Source organism: Microcaecilia unicolor, chromosome 3, assembly GCF_901765095.1.
Source record: "Microcaecilia unicolor chromosome 3, aMicUni1.1, whole genome shotgun sequence".
Classification (NCBI taxonomy): domain Eukaryota; kingdom Metazoa; phylum Chordata; class Amphibia; order Gymnophiona; family Siphonopidae; genus Microcaecilia; species Microcaecilia unicolor.
The window spans coordinates 487,059,349-487,078,509 of NC_044033.1; the positions used below are offsets into that span (position 1 = coordinate 487,059,349).

At 42.1% G+C, this 19,161-nt stretch overlaps 1 protein-coding gene across 1 annotated transcript in view; it reads right to left on the minus strand.

Annotated features, from left to right (window-relative positions):
- PHIP (pleckstrin homology domain interacting protein) overlaps positions 1–18,012 on the minus strand; it is an 863,049-nt gene extending 845,037 nt beyond the window's left edge. The window contains exons 1-3 of the mRNA XM_030199061.1: positions 17,644–18,012; positions 17,472–17,501; positions 17,210–17,269 (exon numbers count right to left, since the gene is read on the minus strand). Of these exons, the coding sequence (XP_030054921.1) occupies positions 17,210–17,269; positions 17,472–17,501; positions 17,644–17,874 (321 nt within the window). The 5' untranslated portion in view covers positions 17,875–18,012. The remainder of the gene's footprint in view (positions 1–17,209; positions 17,270–17,471; positions 17,502–17,643) is intronic.
- Between the last annotated feature and the right edge of the window lie 1,149 nt (positions 18,013–19,161).

Below are 19,161 nucleotides of genomic sequence, written 5' to 3' on the forward strand. Positions count from 1 at the left end.
GACAGACAGACACCTAGAAATCCTGGCTGCATCCTTCAAACATAAAGGCTACAATCCCAAAATAATCTCCAAGGATATTGCCTCCTCTCTCAAAACACCCAGGGAAAATCTACTACAGTACAAAGAAAAAAAAGCCACAGACAGAATCCCCCTTATAGTGACATACAACTCAGAGCTAGAAAAATTAAGAAGAATCATAAAAGATCTACAGCCTTTACTCCAGGAGGATGAATTACTGAAAGAGATATTCCCATCCCCACCAGTGCTAGCTTTCAGACAGCCACCCAACTTAAAACACAAGCTAATTAGAAGTAAACTCCTAACACAGACTCAAAAAGAAGAGAATGGCACACATCCTTGCAATATATCCAGCTGCAAACTATGCCAAAACATCTCACAGGACCCCACAGTCATTCACAAAGGAAAAACATTCAACATAAAGGAATCCTTCACATGCTCATCTTCCAATGTGGTATACATCATCCAGTGTAAAAAATGTGACCAAGGATGCTATATTGGAGAAACAAGCCAGATGCTAAAAACAAGATTTTTAAAAGGGCGATCCTGACTTGTAAACAGCCTCACTCCTTGCTTCCCAATCAGGATCGCCCTTTTAGGAGCCAGACAGGCTCCATGACCAATCACAGTTGAGATGCGATTGGTAGCTTGCCCAAGCCACTTAGATTTCCTGAAACTCCATACAACTTGACATTAAGTGATGTCCCGGGGCTTGCCTGTGAACCTCCCATCTGCCTTGTGGCACCCCTGTGAGTTCGCCACTGTGCACTCAGGTGAAGCGCACACAGTTTAGGAAATGCTGGCTTATGGACTTTTCTTTCAGGAAGTTATCCACACCCTTTTTTTAAACCCCACTAAGGTAACTACTTTTACCAAATTCTCTGGCAACGAATTCCAGACTTTAATTACACGTTGAATGAAGGAACATTTTCTCCGATTTGTTTTAAATTTAAAACTTTGTAGCTTCATTGCGTGCCCCCTAGTACTTTTGGAAAGAGTAAACAAGTGATTCTACCCATTCCACTCCACTTATTTTATAGACCTCTATCATATCTCCAAGCTGAAGAGCCCTAGCCGCTTTAGCCTTTCCTCATAGAGAAGTCATCCCATCCCCTTTATCATTTTTGTCACCCTCTCTGTACCCGTTCTACTTGCTAATAATTTTTATTTTCGTTTTTGATGTTGTTTTAATTCTCTTGCTCCTGATGTATAAACCAGTCTTGCTTTCTGTATGTCACTTAGAACCTAAATATTGGGGATTAGGCAACAAACATAAATAGAACAGAATATCAAAAATAATTTAAAAATAAGTAAGTAGTTTACACAGAACAATAAAATTAAATAAACCAGGGAAAAAAAGAAGAAGGAACAAGAAGAGGCCAAGGTTACGAATATAAAATGAACAAGAGGAGGGAGGAAGTTATCAGCTCCGAGTTCAATTTACCCAAAGAAGTCATTTTAATTCACGAAATCATTATACATACCACTATTAACTTAGGTATACTTTTATATTTATATATTTTTTTGGCCTGCATGGCAGGATCCAAAATGGCTGCACATACCTGACGTGCTTTCAGTTGCTCCTTACTTCCCGAGTGTTTGTGTCCTTGGTTATGCCAAAGCGTCAGACTAAGACTACTGCCAGCGGTCCCTATACTCCCACCATCGACCCTATGGATGTCTTTGGCATGGAGAACCAGGTTTACAGCTAGGTCAGAGGGCAGCCTGCTCAAGATAAACGAGATGACAGGAGATTCTGGGGCATCTCCTGGGCTAGAGATCACGTTTAGCCTTGACCAAAGAGCTCCTACCTTGCTGCCGTGCAACAGTAGTTTGCCGCTGTTGATGCCGTCGGTGCTGCAGCCAGAAGTGTAGCAGATGCTGACCTGAGAGTAGCCTCTGAACAGCCAACAAGCAGCTTCTGAACAGCCAACAAGAAGGACTGTGACTACGACCTTGGTTTCCCCGAGTGATCCAGCAGAGACTGCAGCAGCTTTAATTTCCAACACAGGAAGTTGGAAGTCTCCCAGAGAGTCAGGCAGGTCCTCTTGATATTTCTGGCTGGCTCAAACTCAAGTGTGACCATAGTGTCCGCCCTTGGCACATGCCTGCAGTGTGTCTAGCAGGGCTCCAATTGCTGAATTGGAAGCAGATGAGACTTATGGTAATTTAAAATGAACCCCAGTAGCTCTAGCACCTGAATAGATTTTTGCATGGACTCCTGAGGACCGTCCTTCGACATGCTCTTCACCAGCCAATCATCCAGGTAGGGAAATACACGGACTCCCAGTCTGTGTAGTAACACTGCAACTACCATTAAACACTTGGTGAAAACCCTGGGAGCTGACCCGAGGCAAAACAGCAACACGTAGTACTGGAAATTATGTGTTCCCACCTGAAATCTGAGATACTTCCTGTGGCCTGGAACTATCAGGATGCAACTGCAGGCAGTCTAAGTCCATAGAGCATAGCCAATCTTGAGCATGAACCATTAAAAGAAGTGTGCTCAGGGAAATCATTCTGAACTTTTCTTTGACCAGGAATTTGTTCAGTGCCCTTAGGTCTAGGATGGGATGCATCGCCTCTCCTCCCATTTTCTTCGGGACAAGGAAGTACCTGTAATAGAATCTCTTCGTCCCCTGGTGGAATGGGAACTACAGCGTGAGCCTTTACAAGAGCAGAGAGCTCCTCTGCAAGTACTTCCCTGTGCTGAAAGAGCAAGCTCTCAGAGGAAAATTTGGTGGTATTTGACACCAATGAAGAGCATAACCTAGACGGACAATTTGAAGAACCCATCGGTTGGAGGTTACAAAGGGCCACCTTTCTTGGAAAAAAACTAATTATCCTCCCCACCAGTAGGTCGTCCAGAGCAATCACTGGTACGGCAGCTATGCTCTACTGGAGCCAGTCAAAAGTTCAAACCCTGCTTTGACTGGGGAGTCAGCTGGGCCTTTGGCGGACGTTGCTAAGAAGAATGAATACACTGGGGCTGTGACTGCTGAGGATGGAGGGAAGGAGGGGCATACCTACGCCATTGAGAGTAGTAGGGAGCTCTCTTCAGCTTGCTTGAAAACCTCCTGGATGCAGAAGGCATCTGGCAGGAGAGAATATCGATGGTATCAGCTTGCTTCTTTATGAGGTAAGCGACCTCCTCCACCTCTCCAAAAAGGTTACCCCTCCCCTGGTACGTGGCATCCACCAATTTCTGCTGTGCATCACTATACTCTAGTCACAGATCCTGTATGCCACATCAAAAGTATTGTAATTGTCCTTTCCCAAAGACTTATGACACACCTTCTGCTGCTTGGCCAGCTGACAAAGAAGTTCAACCTGCTCCAGTAGGAGAGTCTTCCAGATCAAACTGTGCACCAATTTCCAAAAGTAAAGACTCATGTAGAGCTGGTAAGGCCCATCATTTCAGGTAAAGGCTCTGTGCTTCAGCCACTTTCCAATTTTGTTGATTTTTTTTTCTTAGACCATTTGTACCTATGATTGGACCTTACATTCGTGACATATGATTACCCTGTTGAATGATTTTGATGGCGACCTCAGGGGGTCTTTTACTAAGGCATCTCTAACGTTTAGCATGCACTAAAAACATAAGCACGCCTTAGTAAAAGACCCCCCTCAATGACATCTCTTGTGACCATGGACATTGAGTCCCTGTATACCAATATAATCCCAGTGGAGACATTATTAGTAACAATGCACCGCACCTCAGTGGATACTTAATTTAACACTTGTATTATTGCTGTTACTGCAAAATTATTTCTATTTTAATGGCAGTTTTTACCCAACAAAACTAAGTGCACCGCTATGGGGGGCTTCAATGGTTCCCGATATTGCAAATCTTTATGTTGCTGAATTGAAGGACTACCTATGGTGCAAAATCCCTTTCGCAAACATCAGGATGTCCAAATCGATACACAACATGATATTGTATCCTGTAGAAAGGTGATTTGAATACTTTATAATCTTTCACACTTTGGTCAATAATAGAGATTACAATTTGAAATTTCAGATAAATTATCATCAACATGAGATAGTATCTTAGATATCTGATTAGAAAGGATCAATACCACTTCACCACAACACTATATAGGCATCTACAGATAACCTGAATAAACTTGCCTTATAGCTAATTTTTAAGGCTAAAAGGTTATGTACTTCTAAAGAAGAATTTACCGCTCGGTCTAAAATATTAGCTGCGAGATTTCAACACAGGTGTTACCCCACTAAGTATTACAGATGGGCATTGTAAGGCTAAAGATAATGTACGTGAACATCTTTTTAAAACAAGCCAGAATCACAAAACACCTCCTAATCTAGTGTGCACATTGAGATTTTCATACTTATCACATAATAATCAGAATATCATCTTTAGACACTAGAAAAGGAACTGAAGCCGTAGGACGTAAAACAAACGTCCTGAGCAAAAGAAAAATTACGCACCCCTGTCCAAAGAGTAGCAAAAGAAACAGCAAAAGATACTCATGCCAAAGGACCTCCCTTGGAGGAAGGCAACGGTCGTATCCGAGCAACAAGAAGAAGAACTGTCTCTCCTAGACCAGGATCCACTTCTCCGAACCCTGGAAGGACAAAGACTAACTCCCAAACCTGCCGGTCTCCCTTGAGTCCAAGATGGTCGGATGAAGCGACCCTAACAAGAACAGTGTGCCAAACAGTGTGCCATACTTCATAGAAGAAAGGAAGCAAGGCCCAGGAACCACCCAGACCTGTGCCTAGTGAGAGAATCAAACTCCACAGAACAAGAAGAGACTCCAGCGTCAAGAGAACCAACTAACTGGAACGCTAGTCTTCTCAGTAGAACCATGAAGAAAAGGGCAGCAGCATACCAGGGTACAACCATAGAAAGAGTACTCCTCAGCCAGCTCACTCTGGACTTAGGGATGAAAGAACAGAGCCAAGAGAACAAAAGGAGACAAAAAGAAAGAGTCGAGAGCCACACTGTGGAGAAAAGACACCCAAGGTGCCAAGTAGCCACAAAAGGAGCAGAGACGAATTCAAACTCCAGCAATGGAGAAGCTTCTCACCAGCCACCAAGAGGCTACGGCAAGAAAAGGTGCCACAAGAATGGTAGCAAACAGGAGACAAGACAGCCTTGTCTAGCAATCTAAACTGCGGTATGCCACAGCTCCCGAGAAGTTACTGTATCCAACCCGCAGAAAAGAGCTGGGGTTGACCGACAAGGTGAAACAGTGCCCAAAAGACAAAGGTGAAAATACACTTCACAGTCAGAGACTGAACTGTGCTCAAAGGACAGAAACGAAGCTGCGCTCATCAGGCAGAGTAGGATCCGTGCTCAACGAGAACGGATTTGCACTCAAAGCACACAAACTGAGCCACGCAAAATGGGCAGAGAAAGAGTTGCATACCTCTGGCAAAGATAGAAATGCACTGAACAACCAGAGAAGAAGCTGAGAGTAACAGACAGAGGATGAGCAGTGCTCCACTGAAAGAGCCGGATATTAGAAGTACAGAACTGAAGCTGCAGTAGCGATGGAACTGTGTACAAAACGCAGGAAAGGAGCAGCGCTCCATACGCCAGCAAGGAACTATGCTTCCTACGCAGACATGAAGCTGTGTAGCACCTGCAGTCACGGAGATGTGCTCCACATACCACCCTGGAACTTCACCCAATTTACAGAGAAGAATAGTGCTAAACACACAGAGATGGAGCTACACTCAACAGGCGGTGGAGCTGCGCTCTGCACGCAGACAGGGAGCTGCATGCCATACAGACAAGGAGCTGCGTTTCACAGGCAGACACAGAGCCAGTTCTACACACAGACACTGAACTGTGCCCCACACTGAGACCTGCAGAAAAAGAACTACATTCAACATCTGACAACAGACCTGCGTTCAACATGCAGAGATGAAAGGTTGCAGAATAAGCAGCGAAGGAACTTCACTCAACATGATAGAGCTGTCCCCAACATACAGCGATGGAGCTAAAGCCAACCTGGAACTGTGCCCCACATGCAGCAATGGAGCCATGCCCAACATGTAACGGTGGAACTGCATGGAATAATGGAGCTGTGCTCCACATGCGGCCATGGTGTCACGCCCCACATGCGGCAATGGAGCTATGTCCAAGAAGCAAAATGCATAGGTGGAGTCCCGTGAAACAGCCAGAGAAGGTGCTGCCAGGAGGCCAACAGGAAAGGGGCACAAATTGTGGAAATGCAGATCTGGCATTGCACTACCCTGGCCCAGAGGGACAAACTACAAGAAGAGAAAGCCCCGTGCCCCAAGAGACACTATCAGCCCCCAAGTAGTCTCTGAGCCACAATGACCGCCCTCCTAGGCAATCGATACGGAGCAGCAGTCAACGTAGAGAAAGAACTCCCAACAAGAGGGAGGTAAGAATCACAGATCTGGAATCCTCAGACCATAGGGAGCAAAATGCAGCCGTAAGGCAGTGAGGAAGAAACAACTCTCAACAGGCCAGGAACAAAGAGGAAGCTGGCCACTAACATCAAACTGTGGAAAAACCAGGTAAGGGAGAGTCAAACTCCACACCTAGAACAGAGCCACTTCCCTGCAGAAAAGTAGAGAAAAGCACAGAGCTAAGAGGCGATACTCCAGATGCACAGCAATAGATCTGCTCAGCAGGAAAGAACTGCGCCCCTTACAGAAAAAGGAAGGAGTGCCAATGTGCCAGGAGAGAGGCGCCTGAAACTAGAAAAGGCAAAAAACCGCCTGTGCCAGGCTAAAACTCCCGCCCGAAAGCAAGGGAAGCAAGGAAGAGCTGTGGCAAAAAGTCCTAACAGGCACATTCCCATAAAGAGACACTGAACTGAGTCCAAGCAAAAGACTGGCAAGAATGGCACTCCAGAGGGTACTCAGAAGAGGGATTTGAGCTAGCAGTTGCACACCAAGGGCAACTCGGACCCCCGCCAGACAAACCAGAGCAGACAGGAGGGATCCATGTGGAACGAGAGAACCAGAACCGCCCTAAGGAAGGGAGGAAAAACTGCTGCCAAAACAAGAATCAAATAGCAGGGGCGTCTCAAGCAAGATACCTGAAGCAGCAGAGACCGGACGGTCTGAAAAAGAACTGACCAACAGCCGCATAAGGCTGAAAGGAATGAAAAAATAGCCCTGGGCTAAAAAGACCTAGCCTGCAGCCAAACGGAGCCAGCGAGATACTTCCCCACTTTGGAAATGGCAGACTAAGACCTCCGAACTGCAAAGGTACAAATTCCAGCAACGGGGCTACCCTCTGAACCAGCCGCCGGCTAGGACTGTGAAGAGGAGAAAAACAACTGAGTTTCGTGATCTAGACACGAGCCGTTGCGACACAAAAAAAAAAAAAAAGCAAAGCAACTGGTACCAGCTTGGAAGGGTCCAAGATCAGAATCAGACGCCGGCCAGTGAAATTCAAAGAAATTCGCAAGCGGCCCCACTAGAATACATTGCCAAAGGCGGGAAAATAAATCAGGTAACAGGCAAGAGAAAGAAGGAAAAACAAAGTTTCTTCTTCTTTTTTTTTTTTTTTAAACAATCTTCTCCGTTGCTTAACTAGTGACAGGAATAAAGATTTACCTCCGAGGCAGAAAAGGAAGGAAAAAAAAATTTCTTCTTCTTCCTTTTTTTTTTGTAAACAACCTTCTTAACTAGTGACAGGAATTGGGTCATTCCATGCCAAGTGGTCTAAAATTAAAAAAGTTCCCACCATCATGTTCTCCAATTTGTTCAAATTTTATCTGTTGCGCGAGTCAGGTGTTAAACGAAGTTTCCCAAAATTTGAGGTCTCTAACTGCAATAGTTGCAGATCTAGACCCCCTTTTCTGAAAGGTTGTCAGTCCATGAGCGCGCAACATTTACCAAAATGCCATTTTTGGAGTCTAATAAAATCCAAACACATTTATAAGAATGGCTAAAAAATTCAAATCATGTACAGTTTTGATGCTAATTCCGATGAAATACATTTTAACTTATGGATGCAAAATCCAGTCAAACAAGTTGACTCAAACTATGCATCAAAATTGGTCGCAACTCATTGGAACATATTTGGACCAATATTCAGACCGCAACAACTTCCATGCAAACAAAGATACGGTCTTGAAATTTGAACAAGCATTATGCTTGTGTTGGACATCATACTGCCAGATTTGCAACTAACCAGCATCTATAACCGCCCTGCAGGATGTCTTCAAAGTTGGCACTGTCAGCCAAATGGTAAATGTACCAATGCTCAAAGCCAATTATTAAAAAAAGAGTCTGCCTGAATCAGCTTGTGAACAGTATCATCTGAAAGAGAAAATTGTGCTCTACAACACTGATATGTTTTTGTTTTGCAATGCCACCATTAAGTAGCCATTTACTCAGGTCAAAGTATGTATATTTAGTACGCTTGATGCACTAATTTTTCTTCATTCCTAGGAAATTGAGTCTTAATAGTCGCTTAAAAGTATTGATATATTTATTAATTCGTATTTATTGTTGATTGTCCAATCATTTATTGTGCGCTGTATCAGTTTGGTCATGCCATCTCAGGTGAATATTTCAGCTTAATAATTAGTGATGCTGAACAAATAGATAAAGTCAAAATCTTCAGCCCTGGGCAGTATGTTGCTTGCATTTATGGTGGATTGGAAACGTTTGTGAAATGTCAGTTGAACAGAAAGATGCTCTCATAAGCTTATGCATCCTCATGGTCCCGCTACTTCATTTATTGGCCGGTAAGATGCGATACTTGCTGGATGCATAAAGCTTATGAAAGCATCTTTCTGTTCAACTGACCGTTTCACAAACATTTCCAATCCACCATAAATGCAAGCAGCATCCTGCCCAGGCTGAAGATTTGGACTTTATCTATTTGTTCAGCATCACTAATTTATTAAGCTGGAATATTCACCTGAGATGGCACAACCAAACTGATAACGCACAATAAACGACTGGACAATCAACAAATAAAATACAAATGAATAAATAATTATATCAATACTTTTAAGTGACTATTAAGACTCAATTTCCTAGAAATGAAGAAAAATTAGCACATCAAGCGTACTAAATATAACATACTTTGACCTGAGTAAATGGCTACTTAATGGTGGCATTGCAAAACAAAAACATAGTGTTGTAGAGCACAATTTTCTCTTTCAGATGATACTGTTCACAAGCTGATTCAGGCAGATTCTTTTTTAATAATTGGCTTTGAACTTGGTACATTTTACCATTTGCGCTGACAGTGCCAACTTTGAAGACATCCTGCAGGGCGGTTATAGATGCTGGTTAGTTGCAAATCTGGCAGTATGATGTCCAGCACAAGCATAATGCTGTTCAAAATTTCAAGTCCGTATCTTTGCATGGAAGTTGTTGCGGTCTGAATATTGGTCCAAATATGTTCCGATGAGTCACGACCAATTTTGATGCACACTTTGAGTCAACTTGTTGACTGGATTTTGCATTCATAATGTTAAAATGTTTTTCATCGGAATTAGCATAAAAAACTGTACAGGATTTGAATTTTTTAGTCATTCTTATAAATGTGTTTGGATTTTATTAGACCCCCAAAAATGGCATTTTGGTAAATGCTCATAGACTGACAACCTTTCGGAAAAGGGGGTCTAGATAGGCAACTATTGCAGTGGAGACCTCAATTTTGGAAACTTCGTTTAACACCTGACTCGCGCAACAGATAAAATTTGAACAAAATTGGGAGACATGATGGTGGGAAGGTTTAAACCACGTGGCATGGAATGACCCAATTAAAGGTTTACCTCAGAGGCAGAAAAGGAGGGAAAAACAAAGTTTCCTTTTTGTTTTGTTTGTTTTTTTAAATAACCTTCACTAGTGACAGGAATAAATAAAGGCAGAAATTCAGATATACCTACCACCACAGAAGAGAAGACCCCACAGGGGAGACAAGTTACTCCATGCCACAATCAACCATCACCCTGCTAGAAAGACAGCCAGGGGAGATACTACTACTGCTTATTTCTTTAGTGCTACTAGACGTATGTAGCGCTGTACACTTGAACATGAACACAACTCCCTGCTCGACAGAGCTTACAATCTAATTAGAGGAGAGGGGAGGGACCAGTGTCACTGGATATCACCCTAGCTGGCAGATGAGGAACTCAGGACCACTGAGTATCATCTAAAACTAGCCCCAACACGTTACCAGCAGACCCCTGGCTCCACTGTCACCAGAAGAATCTGGGACAGGAGCTACCAGCCACCAACCCTGAGCAGCTGCACGATCCGTCAACCATCCACTAGGAGACAGAGAAAATACTGAACATTCCAGGCTGCACGATACCCTTAAGGGGCGGTTTACTTGGCTGGTAGATGGACAGAACCCATTAGTCTGGACTGGTGTGGTATAGATGACAAGGAAAGTGGAATTAGAAAAGGTTCAAAGAAGAGCAACCAAAATGATAAAGGGGATGCAATTCCTCTTGTATGAAGAAAGGCTAAAGAGGTTAGGGCTCTTAAGCTTGGAAAAGAGACAAATGAAGAGAGATATGATTGAGGTCTACAAAATCCTGAGTGGTGTAGAATGAGTAGAAGTAAATCGATTTTTCACTTGTTCCAAAAGTGCAAAGACTAGGAGACACTCGAGGAAGTTACATGGAAATACTTTTAAAACAGGAGGAAATATTTTTTCACTCAATGAATAGTTAGGCTACGGAACTCTTTGCCAGAGGATGTGGTAACAGTGGTTAGTGTATCTGGGTTTAAAAAAAAAAAAGGTTTGGACAAATTCCTGGAGGAAAAGCCCATATTCTGCTATTAAGACAAACAAGGGAAACAACTGCTTCCCTGGGATTTGTAGTATGGAGTGTTGCCACAATTTGGGTTTCTGCCAGGTACTTGTGACCTGGCTTGGCCACTGTTTGGAAAACAGTATACTGGCTAGATGGACCATTGATTGGTCTGACCCAGTATGGCTACTCTATATTCACATCAGGTAAAGAATATAAATTGCATTTCACTAGTAATTGCAACTCTAGTTGTGTTATATACATTGTCATATGCCCATGCAAACTGTTATGTGGTTAAGACCAAGAAAATGATCAGAACAAGGATTATCGAGCACAGTTGTCTTAACAAACAAATTAAGACAGCTCCGCTAGTAGAACATTGGATCGAAAAAGAACATACTGTAAATGATCTCCAATTTTTTGTGTTCAGAATACTTAATCAAAGCTGGGAGATTTAGATAAGAGTTTATTACAGTTGGAGCAACGATCGAATTATGAGCTTAATACTGTTGCACCTCTTGGGTTGAACCAGGATGTGGAGATGATTCATTTTTTTGTGAATGTGTTTATTTCTTTCACTTTTTGTGAATTTGTTTTTTTAAATTCATGTATGCAAGTAAGATTTTTTTACCTTAATATATTTTGAGATTTATGTATCTTAGTTGTTTTTTGGAGATATATTTTTTACCTAATATGCACAACTATGTTTCTAACGCTTTCTCTTTTAGTTCTAGTTCTTTACTGCTTAATTAGGTTAAACTGACCAGCTATGGTCTTTCTATATAGGCCCTTTGAGTAATATATATATATACACATATATATATATATATATATATATATATATATTGGGTAAGATTTTGCTTTTGTTTATAATTGTTGGTTTCCTGTTTTATTACTTTGGTCAAAAAGGCTCACATTCAGTATTCTCTTCCAATCCCACACGTTACTTTTTTTGCATATTCAGATTATGTCACATCATTTAGTACAAGTTTAGTATTCAGACATCACGTTTTGCATATGCACAGAATGACATGTTTAAAACCAACGTAATTACGGAGGTTTTTTGAATCATGGCAGTTTCTTGAAGTCTCTACTGAGATTGCTGTTCACTATCTTTTTGAGTATAGCGCTTTTAAGGTTAGTTTTGGTTTGTCTTTTTTTTTTTTTTTAAGGATTTCATTCAGTCCTCTTTGTATTAGTCAGAATACTGGAGGTTGGCTGCTTACTTTCAATTTGAATCACAATAATGTTATTACAGTAACGCTAGCAGCGGCTCATTACACGATTGATTAGAGCTGTAATCAGCTCCTCTCTAGCGCTAGTACTAGGGGCGATTTTTGTTTTTGCTGTCTTTATGGATTCCTTGTATACTTTTACATTTTTCTTATTTAACTAGTATTTATTAAGTTATTTTAGAATCTATTTTAACATCAGCACGGAGTAGTCTAAGCATTTTTAAAGAGTTGGAGTATTTGGTTTTTATTATCTCCAAATGGATGGCTTTATTTGGAGCATGTTCATAGCTCCTACGCTTCTATTTTTAAAAGCGCTTCCTTTGCTGTTTTTTTAGATACTGCAGAGCGCCAGCACTTATGGATCCTCATATAATTATGCTTTAAGACTGGAGTTGGTTTGTAATGCGCTCATGGTTAGTGCAGCGGACTTTGATCCTGGGGAACTTGGTTCGATTCCCACTATAGCTCCTTGTGACTGTGGGCAAGTCACTTAACCCTCCATTGCCCTAGGTACAAAATAAGTACCTGTATATATGTAAACCGCTTTGAATGTAGCTGCAAAATACTACAGAAAGGCGGTATATCAAGTCCCATTTCCCTGATTATTTATCTATTTATTTTGCTGCATTTATTTCCCACATTTTCCCACCTATTTGCAGGCTCAATGTGGCTTACAATATAATACAACTACAATCAAATTGATGGAATAGAAAATCAGAGTATATATATAACAGATAAGGTATACAGGAATATTACTGGCAGTCATATTAACGGAGAAGAATTTCAGAATTGTTGCTATTAAGGTGCATACGAAAATGATGTTAAATGGATAACAACATAACATAATGATATCAGGACAAGGTGTCATTATCAGTAATTAAGGTGTAAATAAAATAGGCAAATTAAAAGAGTTCCAATATAAATTGTGTCTGGTGTAGTTTAGGAGTCAGATCGTTATGAGGGATCCATTTTGTACGCTTTATTAAACAAAGTAAGTCTTCAGTAGTTTTCGGAAGGTCATTAGGTCGCGTGTTTTTCTTATAGTGGTTGGTAATTCATTCCATAGTTGTGTACAGATGTATGAAAAGCTAGATGTATGTATTGATTTATATTTAAGTCCTCTGCAGTTGGGATAATGGAGGTTCAAGAAAGTACGTGATGAACTTTTGTTGTTTCTCTCTGGTAGATCTATAAGGTCTGACATGTAAGATGGGGCATCTCCATAAATAATTTTATGAACTAAGGTGCATATTTTGAATGTAACTCGATCCTTTAGTGGAAGCCTGTGCAGTTTTTCTCTAAGGGGTTTGGCACTATAATATTTTGCCTTTCCGAACATTAGACTGGCTGCAGTGTTCTGGGCAGTCTGGAGTTTCTTAATGGTTTGAGCCTTGCATCCCGCATATAAGGAATTACAGTAGTCCAAATAACTCAATGCCAGTGATTGCACTAGTTTGCGGAATGTCTCTCTTGGAAGTAAGGTTTTACTCTTCTAAGCCTCCACATTGCATAAAACATTTCTTTATAACATTTTTCACATGGTATCTAGATTAAGGTTTCGATCGATTGTTACACCCAGAGTTTCAGGTTGTCCACAACAGGAAGAGTGTGATTTAGTATATTTATGTTGGTATAGTTGATTTTATTATACTGCGATGATAAGCATTGTGTTTTTTCTGCGTTGAGCTTCAGTTGGAATGCATCCGCCCATGAATTCATAACTATGTGGCGTTAAGTTTTTTTTAAATAGTAGAATAATAGAATTCATATATTTATCATTATTTTATATATCTTATTTTTGAGTGGAAGCAGATATAAGTGTCTTTCATTTTTGTTTATATTAGAGCGCCCATACTACGGTTCATTTTCACAGTACTAAAAATGTATTGCTGATCATTAAGATATGGTTTAAACAGTATTTTGCTGAAATATATATATATATATATATACACACACACACATACAGTGCACTCCATTTAAGTGCACTTCAGATAAGCGCATGCTGTTTAACTGCATGCCGTACTTCGGTCCCGTTTTTGGCACCATCAATTTCTACAGGGACAAACTTCAGTTTAGCGCACCACTGATAAGTGCAAGATTCGCTTATATGCATGGTTTAAGACTGCTCCTCTGCAGGAAACACTCCGCATAAGCGCACGCACGGAATATGGAAGCCGATTGGCACATGACAAAGGGACGATAAATTTTAAATCTCGTGGGTTAACTGCCACAGGCAGAATAAGCAAAAGAAAGTTGTTAGAGTGTACACTGGAGTCGTCGTCGTCATCACGCAACTGTAAGACTAACACTGGTGAACGAATAGAAGTTCTTAAAAAATTAGAAATCAAATAAAGTCAAGCACCTATTGCTAAAGAATATGGTGTAAATCTCAGTCAAATTTCACGTATCTTGAAGCAGAAAGATCAGCTTCTGGAAGACTGACAAAACAATACAAATCCACACCAGAAATGTAAACGCGGGAAAAGCTGAGGATGTAGAAGATGCTCTTCTTCGGTGCTTTTCTCAAGTCAGGAGCAGACAGTTTCCTGTCAGTGGTCCACTGCTTATGGAGAAAGCTAATCAGCTAGCTGAAAGTCTTGGACTAACTGAATTCAAAGCCACTGTTGGATGGTTGGAAAGATGGAAGGAGAGGAACAACATAAAATTCAAGAAACAGCATGGTGAAAAACTGATGACACTGATGACTTTGGTGCTGAAAATTGGGTTGTTTCAGTTCTTCCTACCATCTTGAACGAGTTTGCACCTCGTGACATTTTCAATGCACACTCAATCATACAAATACTAGGCTGGATTTGTATGATTGAGTGTGCAAAATTACTCCAGTTAAGGCAATAAATAAATAATTGTATTTATGTACAATTATGTTTACATCTTCATTCAAGGTGGAGGATTATTTGAATTGAATCAAAATTGTTACCTAGTGTGGTACACATATGCATTAGGGGTATTTTGTCTTAGACTGTGCTTAGTTAGAAAAGTTAAAAATGTAATGCCAAGAAGTGTAGTGATGCACTTGGGGTGCAGAAATCCACCAGATAGGAAGAGAGAGATTGATAAGCACAGCTCAGGAGAGGGACCTTGGGGTGATGGTGTCCGAGGATCTCAAGGTGACGAAACAAAGCAACAAGGTGGTGACCACGGCCAGAAGGATTACAGAGGAGTATAATTAGCAGAAGAAAGGACGTGTTGATGCCCCAGTACAAATCATTGGTGAGGAGGCCCCACTTGGAGTATTGTAGTCACTTTTGGAGGCCGTATCTTGCTAAGGACGTAAAAAGACTGTAAGTGGTTCAGAGAAAAGTAACAAAAATGGTATGGGGTTTGTGTCGCAAGATGTCTGAGGAGACTTGAGGACCTGAGCATGTATACCCTGGAGAAAAGGAGAGACAGGGGTGATATGATACAGACATTCAAATACTTGAAAGGTATTAATTTACAAACAAAACCTTTTCCAGAGATGAGAAGGTGGTAGACATGGATTGAGGTGGAGGGGACGACGACTCAAGTATGGTATCAGGAAGTACCTTTTCACGGAAAGAGTGGCAGATACCTGAAATGCCCTTTCACAGGAGGTGGTGGTGATGAAAAAGGTAATGACATACAAAAATGTGTGAGATAAACACAAAGGAATCCTGTACAGAAGGCAAGGAACCAAACAAGCTTTGTGTCGATTAGATGGCAATATCAGTAACTGGGAAGCAAAGGCAGTGCTAGGCAAACTTCCACAGTCTGTGCCCTGACCGTGGCTGGACAGATTCTGCTTCTCTAACTGGAGAACAAGGCCAGTACTGGGCAGACTTCTACAGTCTGTGCCCTAAAAATGGCAAGGCCAAATCAAGATCAAGTATATGTATGTAGTATCACATCACACCTTACACTGAGTTTATCTTGTTGGGTAGACTGGATGGACCATACTGGTCTTTATCTACCGTCATCTACTATATTACTGTGTTACCTAGGTTTGCCCTGGACCTGTTTGCCACACTGCACCACAAATGAAAAGCAGTAGTCTGAAAAGGCCTTGTGATTTTTCCATATGTTTCTGTGTCAAAATGTCTTCACAAAAAACAACACGTTAAAAACACCTTAAAAAAATCAAACACAAAAATATAATCCTAAAGAAAATTAAATAGATATGGCTAACAATTTATTTGGAGTAACAATTCACTGATGTCTGCTGTCCCATCCCACATTTTGCAAATTATGTAGTCATCAAAGTTGAATCATAAAACGTCTGGGAAGATAAATAAGGGCCTTTTGATGACTAGCTTAGACAACTTACTCGACCAACATAAAACTGTCGAGCTAAAAGCAAACAAACTGAAGTCACCACATATTTCTAAATGCACTTTTTTTTTTAAGTGTGTAATATCAGAGTCTAAAATAGTTTGAAGGCAAATCGCAAATGCCTGTCTTCAAACTATTTACAAAGAAACAGCAAACAAACGTTTTGCAAAACACAAATACAATATCTTGTAGATTTGTGATAGCTTTCACTGAATCAATCTAACAATTCAAAAAAATTTGGAATAGAAGCACCAAAAGGTTCAGAAATACATCATTGTATTTGAACAAGTCTTATACCGCTCCCATAAAAACATCAAACTAAAAAGAAGCCCACCAGCTCCTGCAAAAATAAAACTTTCCACAGACCAACAATAAGCCAAGGAAAAAGATGAAACCTAAGGCACACATTAAATAAGCATATAAAACTGAACACCCCACGTTTAAACTGAAGGGGCTGCAGTGGTCCCGAACGGGGAGCACAAGCCTATTCCATGGACAATCAGCAATGCCAGTCTGTGTCTGCTATTGTTGCAGAGGCAGCGAGCGCGCGCCCTCTTGCTCCCTCCCCTCGCCCCGCCCAGTAAAGCTCGAGCGCTGGTAGCTCAGCTTTTTGGCTCCTCCCCAACTCTCGTTCCCAGCAACTCATGACGTCGCTTTATTTCTGGCACATTACAGGGGAAAAAAAAAACACAAACAAAACAAATCTTCCTCCACTTACTAAAAGACCTCCAAATAGCAGCGCGTTTTATGCGAAATGTAAATTTCAAGTCTCGCTAGCTAACTGACTGCACTTGAACAATTTAAAATTTTTATATATTTTTTTTTTGGTTAGCTGTGAAAAAAAATTGCGGGAAATTCAATTTCTATTTCTCTCTGCAAAAAACTTTTTTCCCGGCGATAGGCATCTCTCACCAGGTTCTCGTAGGTCCGCGGGTGCTCTTTGCCCATCCAGTCTATCCTTTTCGGAAGCAGCTGCGAACATGAAAGAAAAAAAAAAGGGGATAAAGGAATGAAAGAAAAGTCAGCTCCCGTTCTTCAAACCACCGAAAACCGGGGCGCAAAAGCCAGGACACCGATGCGGCCCCCAAGAAAGGAGCGCTTTCCCAGGCGAAAGCAGAAATGCGTCCAGAGGGGGGCGGAGAAGAAGCGAGCGGCCGCTCTCATGAGCTCTTACCTCCTTTTCTTCCACTTCGCGAATCAGGACCTGCACCGACCCCCGCAGCGAGATGGAATAGAACCGAAAGAAAGAGAAAAAAAGAATAAATAATGTTAAGACGGCAGCTCTCACCCTCCGGTCACCCCCCTTCTTCAAGCCGTGAGACGGGCCGCAGTCGTGGGTCACGTACCTGAGCTGCTTGCTGACAGGGTCCGTCTTCCAGAAAGCGGGCTATAAGGAAGTAGAGCTCCGTAGCAGATGTTGATGAGTGATCAGCGCCGCTTCGCCGAGTAGACGCCACCGGGCCCGGGCGCACGCCAAATTCGGCTCCCGCGCGCGGCGGCGGCACCAGCTTCTGATGCTCGGCGGGGCCGCACTTGGCCGCTCTGGGCTCCCGGCGGTGTCTGCCGCCCAAAGACATGGTGATCGGCGAGCGGCCGGGAGGGCGTCGCGGGGCGCGCGCCCCTGCCCCCACCGGCCGGCGCGAGCGGGTTACCGTGCCTGCTCTGAGCAAAGCTGTCAGCGGTCGTTCACCAGGTAGAGCCTCGCGCTCGCACTATTCCACCATTCAAGCGAACTGAGAGGAGGAAACAACAAGCCAGCGGCGTCTGAGTACGTGCGCGCCGCCGTGCTGTCACACGCGCATGCCACACACATCTGAGGTTCGCGGATCACTCCGCCTGAGCGCGCCCGCGCACGCGAGGAATTCACGTCGCCGTCTATCACAGCGCAGCGGAACGCGGCCAAAAAAAAAAAAAAGCCAAGGAGAACAGAACAACAAGGCGGCGGATGAGGGGGAAGGATCCCTGAGCGTAGATTTGTCGTATCGTGTTCTAGTATGAATTTGTTTCGCGTCACCACACTCTTTCAAAAGAGTAGGGATTCCAAATACCGTACTATCCGCTTAACCTTAGCAAAGCGCTTGTGCCCTGCTGTGACAGTTTTTTTTTAATTTACAGTTCTCGCACGTACGGCTAGGGTACAGAGAAGTGTGAGCGTGCGCGTAGGAATATATGACGCGGAGCAACGTGAGGAAGAAGAAAACCCGAAATCTCTCGTTATCTTTCTTGTTAAGCGAAAAATAATAGGCAACAAACTAGGGTAGAATTAGCAGAATGTAGATGGTGCTGCTGTAAAAAATGTAAACTATTCGATCAAGTCTGTTGCAAATGTATTGATGCTGTTTTATCCTGTAAGCGCAAAGAAGGGTATCTGTAAGTTGTGTACACGAGTGTTTTATTTTTGCTGTATGCTGTTTTTTTAATTGCATTTTGTAAGCCTTTTATTTCTTGACAGCTGGTGGTTTTTTTTTAATTTTGCTAGTATTAATGTCTGAAATTGAATTGGCTTGCCTCCCATATGTCTCGTTCTCTTCGTCTCGTTATTTCCAGAAGCCTGCTGAGTGATGAATAAATATGTATGGTGTAGACTATTAGTACTAGGCCCAGGAGATTGGAGGAGCTGTAGGCCACTGAACTGATGATTAAAAACAGGCCGAAGCTTACATCGAAGATGAAGGATACACGTGGCTGTTGTCATCTTACTGGTGGCTTTTACATAGCGAATGGTTAAAACGACTTGAGCAAGAACATATACCTCGCCATTCTGAATTCGTAGTATACACACCTTTAGTGCTCATTTGAGTAAAAATAAAGTACCAAAAGTTTTGAAGTTCTGTGTTAATCACTGTACTTTTATTAACTGTGCA